An 8,596-nucleotide genomic window follows, 5' to 3' on the forward strand; every position below is an offset into this window, starting at 1 on the left:
ATGTCAGCCCCCTTTCGTTACCAAACTGCCTGGATTTTGCATTTAATTTATTCTCCAAGTCCCCGGAGGTGTGGGCAGATGCCAGCACGTCCCCACGCCTGCAGCCAAGCCTGGCTGACCCAATGCTGAACACCACCCAGCACCACTCAAGAGCCCTGCTCGTGTCCCAGGTTGGCCACCTCTACGCTTCTGCCCCAGCACCTGACAGGAGGCCCCCATGCAAGCAGCCCAGCCTTCCTCCTCTTCTCCTCTCCTCCCTCTGTACACAACCAAAGGCCAAGGCTGCCCAGCCCCTGTCAACCAGCTGTGGAGGCAAATCTGCTCGCCACGGGGCTCTGCTCGCTCACCCAGCAACCCATCCGCCCTGCCAGGCTGTGCCCAGCGCTGAGGGAGAGGAGGGTCTGCCTCCCCACCACCCAGTCCAGCTCTCTGGCGTGGCCCTCGACCCCAGGCAGGACTTGCTTCTGCTGGCCAGCCCCATCTGCAGGGACCAGCCTCATCTGCAGGGACACTGGTGTGAACAAAAGCCAAACCCACACCCTGCCACAGGCCATCTCCAGAGAAGAGGGAAACAAAGACCACTACCAAGAGGGCAAGAAACCCCCCTCCCACAAAAGCCTCTGTCCTTTCAGCATATGGAAACGCTGTCCCTGCTCTTCTTGACAAATGTAAAGGACTCCCCTCCTGGCCAGGAGCTCTGCTGAGCTGCAGGGCAGCTGCACCGAAGTCCGGCTGGAGGTCATTCGGTTTCCCCTCCACCCCAAATGCTCCCAGACAAATTAGAAAGAGCTCAGGTGGCTGCTGGTGCCCTGTGACATGGCTGGCTGAGGGGACACGGCCACGTCTCCCCACTCACTTCTGCAGTCCTGCTGCAGGGCGCTCCCATAGTAGCCCTGTTTGCAGAGGTGGCAGTTTTCCCCCTCCGTGTGATACAGGCACTTCGTGCACGTTCCCGTCTTCTTGTCGCAGGCCTCCGGGTCAGTGGTGTCGATGTTGTTGTTGCACTGGCACGGCTGGCAGGCGCCGCCAACCTCGTCGGGGCTCCCAAAGAAGCCAGACGCACATTCATCACATCGACTGCCTGTTTGAACAAACAGGCACGGTGGGAATTACCATCACGGCTCGCTAGCCTGCAGCCTGCAGCCCCCTGAACGGCAAGACTGAGGCAAGACAATAAAGGCCATCAGTTGGGAGGTGTTAACTGGATCATGCTCAAAGCAACAGAGGCAGTGCTTGGTGAGACTGCAGCAGCTTGGCGCAGCACGGATGGTACCACCTGGGGCACCAATGCATGGTGATGCAGCCCAGCCACCAGCACATTTGTCCCCTCGGCTCCACTGCTGTCCTGTCCACTTCTGCCCACCACTGGTCATCCCTCGCCATGCTGCCGGGGAAGAGGTTCACGGTGGTGCCGGCATCACTTGCACAAGCTGCTCTGCCCTGGCACCTTCCAAGCACTGCCAACCTCCAGCAGCAATACACTGATGCTGGTGCTCTGGTCACATCCAACAACTTGTATGAAGATACCCCTTCCCACTGGGAGGTTCAGCCCAACCAGCACCCCACCATGCACCCACCAAGTACCTATGTATCCCGTGCTACAGACACACACGACTTGCAGTGTGACTGGATCCTGGTAACAGCCGTTGGCAAACTGGCGTCCGCTCTCGGGGCCATCAGGGCAAGGGCAGGGACGGCAGTGGTCGCCTGATCCCAGGACAGGGTCTCCATAGTAGCCAGCCTGGCACCTGTGCAATGGGGTACACAGCATGCAGGGGACCGCAGGCAAACAGACTGCAGCCTTGCTGTAACTACACTCAGGTTTTCAACCACTGTGAAGGGCAGAAACATCCTTACAGCTTTCCTGTGCTTCTCATGCTCCAAACAGCCACAGAGGCAAATTTGTCTGGATCACACCAGCATAAGAGGAGACCCAAGGCTGATGCCTCTCATAGAGGCTTTCAATGGAGAAAGCCTCTCTGAAGCCCCAGGGTCCTGCAACGTGCCCTCTGGCATCTGGGCAGGCACTGCTGGGAGACATGAGGCCACGGGCAGGGAAGATGGGATCCCTGCTCCCATCCTTCCCTGGGACCATCAAGCACTGCTCTGGCTCCCAGGGTGCAGGGACTTTCCCCATGGATTCACACCCACCCGAGCACCAGCGCTGGAGGGGAATGGCTGCTGTGCCCACCCTGCCGGGGGGAAGGAGAGGGGCCAGGGAGGGGGTGCACACGCCATACCTCTCGCAGTTGTGCCCCTCCGTGTGGTCCCGGCAGCTCAGGCACTCCCCGGTGTAGGGGCTGCAGTCGTCGGCGTGGCCGTTGCAGTGGCAGGGCTGGCAGCTAGGGAAGCCCCAGAAGCCGGGCAGGCAGCGGTCGCATTGCCGCCCATACACCCCGGGGAAGCAGCGGCACTGGCCCGTCTCTGCATCGCAGAAGGCATTGTAGGAGCCTCGGACGTGGCACTCGCATGCTGCAAGGAGAGGGAGAGGGGGGCTGCATTTCCACGGCAAGCCCTAAACGCAGGACCCCGACTGCAGCACAGCCCAGAGCCAAGGGTTTAACGTACGTCGGCATCCGCTCGGGCCAAACCCAAAAGTGCCAGGGGCACATCTGTCGCATTGTCTTCCGATGACGTTGGGACGACACTGGCACTGTCCTCCGCTGGGGTCACACACCGAACTCAGGGAGCCCTGGGGGTCGCACTGGCAGGCTGAGCAGAGAAAAGCGTCGGGGGGAGGTGAGTACCACAGTGCAGGAGGTGAACTACCTGCCTCATCCCATGCACACGCCTTCCCCGTGCAAACCGCCCTGCCTGCAAGCGCCATCCAGCTTCCAGGCACAGTTTGCCCTACAAGTAGGTGGTTACATACATAACGCGGTCTCGTGTAATAGGGCAGAAATGCTGAATATGATGTTCTTGCAGACATCTGTCATGGGGGTTTTCACAACACTCCTGCTGTTTTCCAGACACCGGTATCTTTGGAAAGTTTCCCAAGCGCTGTTCGTGACCACGTCTTCACCTGAGCCTCCCACTGTGAATATGTCCAGCGATTTGCAGTATGGCATGAGAACAAGCTACAAAAGAATTTTACAATGACAAAGTGTCACTATTTATTTCCAATAAAATTGTGAAAATTCACTATTATCCTGCTTCCTTTCATCCTTTTTTGGCCCAAAAGCAAACAGCCAGACAGAATTGGGAAGGGAAGGGAAGGGAAGGGAAGGGAAGGGAAGGGAAGGGAAGGGAAGGGAAGGGTTGGTCTTCTGTTGGTCTCAGTGGAAGAGTTCTGCTATCCACCAAATTCTATCCACTCGAAAGGAAAAGGTTGACATTCATGATGTATATGGCACTCATTAGCCTCCTCAAAGAAACTACAGGTCTGTGGAACTAGCTGCAGTCCTGTAAAATGCAACAAAACCAACCCACATACTTTGAGACTGAAGAAACCTACAGTGCTTTACACTGTTCAGTTAAAATCTGGCTTCAGCCATAAGCAACAACGTTGTAAAACATTACTTTGGATTTACACAGACGCATCCCAGAGAAGATGCAATCTTTCAGGCTTTTAAATATAATTTTCCACCAGAGCATCCCCGAAATAATTTCTGCTCACAGAGTCAATGAGCGTGTACGGGCTCTCCGTCTCCGTATCCACCGAGGAGTACTGGGGCAGCTCCAGGCGGATGGTGTAGTTCAGCCCCTTCTCGAAGCAGACGGGCCGTGGGAGAACAACGTATCTGGATTAGGAACAGGAAACAATTCTTACTTCAAACGTCCACGTTTCAGGTGGCCCTATAAAGCAATCGAGACAACGGAAAGCAGCCGAGACCAGGCAGAACAAAAGCTACGATGTGGAAGCGGCCGTTTGAAGGCTTGTGCAAGTCAGAACCAGAAAAGCTTATTGGCAAGGTAAAGAGTCTTATGGATGCTCGCTCACAGGCTGTGCAAACACTTCCCCCCACCTCTTTACTCAGTGAACAAGTCAGACAACAAGAATAAACTTAAAAGCATTGAGTCTACATACACAGTGCTAAATGTTTTTATAACCCACTGGAAATTAGATTTCATTCATTTTCATAGAGCTCACAGCAAACTGAAAATGTGACATTACTATGTTTCAATTCTTTAAATGTTTTTTCTCCTTTTGGCCCATCCAGTTATACTGACCTGGAGCCGGGTGACAGTGAGACGACCTGATTATCATCATCAGGAACTGTATTGCCACACCGGCTACCCGTGGGAATCTTGCCTGGGCGTGAAACGCTGATCACAGCTTTTTCCCACTGATCCGGCAACTGGGGGGAAAAAAGGCTGATCAACATCAAGCAACGTCCGTAAGCTCCCGGGAGCATCCAGAGCTCAGGCCAGGAAAAGTGTGCGCACAGAGGGGGTGCTGACTGAGCTTCGGGGAGGATGGGGCTGCAGCTCCAGCATCAATGGGGCATCTACTGGCTGCAGGTTTGGGCTGAGACAAGACAAGGCAAGTGCCCCTGGGCATGATCCAGCATGACATCCCTCCCTCCCTCCCTCCCTCCCAAAAAAGCATGACTAGATGTAAGTGGTCTGTGGCCCGGCATCAGCAGGGAGGTTTGGTGACCTCTTCTCCCCCCACCTCTGGCTACTGCACCTGAGTATTTCACTGCAGTCAATTGCTGCCAAGCTCTAGGTAAGGATCTGGGGGGATTTTTCTCTTTCCTTTCACCCTGCGGATTATTCACAGTCAAAACCTACTGCTTGCAAACTCTGGGCTGCAGGCATTCAACATCCAAGATGGGCAATTTGTCTCCTAAGGCGCATACCAGCATTTCCACCCATTAGAAGGCCACCTGGCTGATGCCAGATTTGTATTCTAATCTGTTCTGACAGGACTTGTCACTTTTTTAATTTGCTCATTAAACAGGTGCTGAAACAATGCAATAATGAACGAAACTGTAAAGCAAATAATACTAGTAATAGTCAACATCATCTTGGATTTTCACACATCTCAAACACTTAACTGAGTGTGCATCCTTGAGTCCTGACAACTCCTGGCAGCGCCAGGCTCCTATCAGTCATGCACCAGGACAGCCAGCGCCTGCCAGGAGGCAGCAATGCCCATACTCACAGACCTACCTGTGGCTCGTAGCGGATCAGAATGTCGTACTCCATGGAGTAGGGGATGTTGTCAATGTAGAATTCCAGGTACGCCCCCTCAGGGACCCTTACAAATCCTATGCCTGTCCACGACGGCGTGCGGTCCGGTGTGTACTGGCGCTCTATTATGTTTACTCCCTACAAAAACAGGGAACAGAGATTTTAATACCAATACATTAAATTTGCAAGCCCCATAGAAGGGCGTGAAGTAATGACTTCTGCTGATGGATCATTTCTGGATCGCAGCATCCATTGTTTGCATCCCAGAGAACACAAATTATCTTTTAAACCCATCTGTGTGCACATTGTTGCCCTTCTGCTTAATGATATACAAAAAGCAAGAAAGGTGAAATAAAACACGACCACACAACTCTTCATCCATTTCTCTTTTATAGTGGGGAATTAAATTTAAAAACTTGCTGTGAGTAACTGATCCACCAGCTATGACATCTGGTTCACCATAAGGACTTTCACACCATACCTGTAGCAATAGATTTACCCTGGCCTGCTCCAAACCAAACCACTGCTCAGGATAACACTTGAAAAGCAGATCACAGCCATCTTGAATATGGTGTCAGTAAATAACAGAGATCCTAATAATTGATAGATATTTAATGGCCAAATCAACACTCCTTTCAGTCTGAGGTGCCAGGTTTTTATCTGCTACTCTTCTTGTAAAGCAAAGGAGAGGTAAAATGCAACAGAAAATGGAAATGTGTGGTGTTCAAACTTCCCGTTTCAAATATGTCTGCATCTATGAATAGTTCTCCCCATAGAACAACATCCTGTGCATTCCTAGGGAAGCTGCTTCAGTAGAAAGGGATAAAATGTAAGGAAATGTCTATATATACACACTTATCACTTCAGGATGTACCCTCATGTCTTCTCACACTCTCTGAAGAAAGCCTAGCTATAAGTTATTACCCTTTGACTTTGCACAAAGGGTCAGAGCTCCCCAGAAAGGATGGCAGGCGGGATGTGAGCAAGGCCGTGCAGCTATGGGGAGCATGGGGGGCTTGGCACCGCCCGAAAATCCCTGCAACTCTGTGCCACTTCATTTTGTCTTGTGCTGGGCCCCTACCTGGAATTCAGAGTTTTATTCTGCCACCAGATTTGTGAGAAAGCTTTTCAATATGGGCCTTTTTAAAAATGGTTTGTTCTGAAGGTTTCAAATGGCAAACCAGCAGCACATCTCGCTCTGCTTGGCAAGGTGGGTTTTCACGCTGGGCTCTTCAATCCCCAAGCCTCGTTGAGGCCCCTGGTACCACCTCTGCAGTCGGGCAGACACCAGTGCACCAAAAACCCTGTGCCAGCTTACATGCCCTCCACTGTGGTCCAGCTTCTGCTCTGCACTGTCTTCCCTCTCTGCAGTTATCTAAGAGCAAATCTTCTGCTTTGGCTGAAACTGCAAAGTGGCTGCATTTTGCCTGAAATAAATAAATTAGGACCAAGTGCCCCAATTGCAGGCAGACAAGGATCTGCTGCTTTAGAGAAACCATTATCTCATCTCCCTGACTCCTTGCTGGAAGCAAAAATAATTGATGTAATCACCTAGCTGCTGTTAATGAATTAAAAGCAAAGCTGTGCAGTGGAGAATGGAAAGAGCCAGAGACCCTGATGTACCACACCAGCAGGCAAAACAACCTAGAGGCAACCTCACTTACAAAAACAGTTTTTTGCACAAACAACTATGGTTTTAGTCATTAATAAAATAAATGTCACTGATGTGCAGAAACTCTAAAAGCCACAGCAATGTGCTTAAATGCGTCCTTTGTTCCCTCCCGGTTTCAGTGGCACCACAGAGAAGAGCCTGCGCTGGCGTCCCACCACTCGTGGGATGATGGGGAAGGAGGAGTGGGACTGGTAGGCACGTACGCAGCGGGGTACAGAGAGGGATGCTGGCAGGAAACGAACTGTGCAGTCATGATCAAAGAAAAAGGTTCAAAAAGAAAAATGGCAGTTTCCCCCCTAGGTTACTACATTATTTATCAATACTAAGACTGAAGAGCTACAGGTTGACAGTTTTCTGATACAATCAGCTTTGTGTTTTTCACATTTTAATTGCAAAACACCCGGGGTATAAAACAGACACTTCCAAAACCCAAATGGTGCAACAACTTTCCCACAGCTGTCCAGACACACCAGCCCACTGAAACTGCTACTCACAGGGCCCAAGCTGGCTTCCTCCGCCTCGTAGATGTAATGATCGAGCGAAATGAAGTAATAGCCAGGCTCCACCTGGTTGCACTGGCGTCCAAACATGTGGGGCCGGCATTCACATTGGCCAGATTCACTCGAGCAACTAAAATGGAAGAGCAGTGAATTTACAACACATCTTGGCTACACCAAGACAGTGCTAGAGCTATCTCCCACTTTGACGTTTTAAGCGACACAGGAGGAGAAGCGCCTCTGGACACAGCTGCATCTAGGCACGAGATGTTCTGCAGCTAGGCCATCTGCACTGCTGAAATGGCAGCACGGTCCTGGGCGCAGTCTTGGCTCAACCCAACTATTGTTCTCCCAAACAACTCCTAGGTTCAGGCTGGGAGCAACCATGGGCCAGGGACCATTTCCAGTACCCACTTTGCATGCGGTTTCCTCTGTTTGGATGCCTGTAGGATTTCATGCTATGGATGCAGGCAGCTCCCCATGGTCAGGCAGCAGTCCTGGGAGAGCTTCACTTGCTACGACAGACATAGCCAAGAGGCATGTCTGTCCTGCAAGCCGAGGGCAGCCTTCGGCTCCAGGCTTGCACGCCATGCAAGCAGCTTATCTGATTGTATGGGCCCAGGCAAAGCAAGAACATGCATGACCCTGCATGCCCCGGGAGGCCAAGCTGCTCTTGTGTGCTGCAAAGCACATCCCAAGAGGTCACCCACCAGCAGCTACGCACAGGGGAAAACCATACCCAGCTGCTTTGAAGTAGGACAGACACAGGCAAAGACGTGGGACAGACAGAGCCATCGCTGGGGAATGCAGTCTGGCCAGGGCGACATGCAGCAGCTCCACTTCCTTCATAACGAGCCGTGTTCTTTTCTCAATACAGTTCTATCCACAAACTGCCTTTTGGTGGTTTTATTGCCCCCAGAGAGTCCGCCCCGCTTTATGAAGAACCCTTGGGCAGGTTGTATTTTGGCACATGCCTGGTCACACTTTTTCATAGGACGGTTTTTAGGTCCACCAAAAGACACCCCCTTCTATAAATTCGAGTTGAATTTAGAAACATTTTCTAAAGTCAAACCCCTCTAGTTTCCATCGAAAATCTCCAGGCTTTTCAGACCCACATTCTAAGAGTAATTTTTAACTGAAACAATTTTTGAAATCTCAGAGATTCATTTAAATGCTTGCTTCGAGATGCCAGAAGCACCCTAGCTGCCCCAGAAGGGGAGCTGGGAAGTTTCCCCTCCAGGGACGGCGATGACTCCTCTGCCTGGGTTACAGCACCAGGATGAATTTCGGG

At 51.7% G+C, this 8,596-nt stretch overlaps 1 protein-coding gene across 1 annotated transcript in view; it reads right to left on the reverse strand.

The window, feature by feature from the left end:
- LAMB1 (laminin subunit beta 1) overlaps window positions 1-8,596 on the reverse strand; it is a 41,956-nt gene that overhangs the window by 21,088 nt on the left and 12,272 nt on the right. Inside the window, exons 11-20 of the mRNA XM_035891686.1 lie at window positions 7,303-7,438; window positions 5,116-5,274; window positions 4,171-4,298; window positions 3,617-3,740; window positions 2,873-3,077; window positions 2,569-2,712; window positions 2,241-2,472; window positions 1,585-1,748; window positions 857-1,081; window positions 348-511 (exon numbers count right to left, since the gene is read on the reverse strand). Of these exons, the coding sequence (XP_035747579.1) occupies window positions 348-511; window positions 857-1,081; window positions 1,585-1,748; window positions 2,241-2,472; window positions 2,569-2,712; window positions 2,873-3,077; window positions 3,617-3,740; window positions 4,171-4,298; window positions 5,116-5,274; window positions 7,303-7,438 (1,681 nt within the window). The remainder of the gene's footprint in view (window positions 1-347; window positions 512-856; window positions 1,082-1,584; window positions 1,749-2,240; window positions 2,473-2,568; window positions 2,713-2,872; window positions 3,078-3,616; window positions 3,741-4,170; window positions 4,299-5,115; window positions 5,275-7,302; window positions 7,439-8,596) is intronic.

The sequence above is a fragment of the Egretta garzetta genome, unplaced genomic scaffold (genome assembly GCF_000687185.1).
Source record: "Egretta garzetta isolate BGI_Z169 unplaced genomic scaffold, ASM68718v1 scaffold33, whole genome shotgun sequence".
Taxonomy (NCBI): Eukaryota; Metazoa; Chordata; class Aves; order Pelecaniformes; family Ardeidae; genus Egretta; species Egretta garzetta.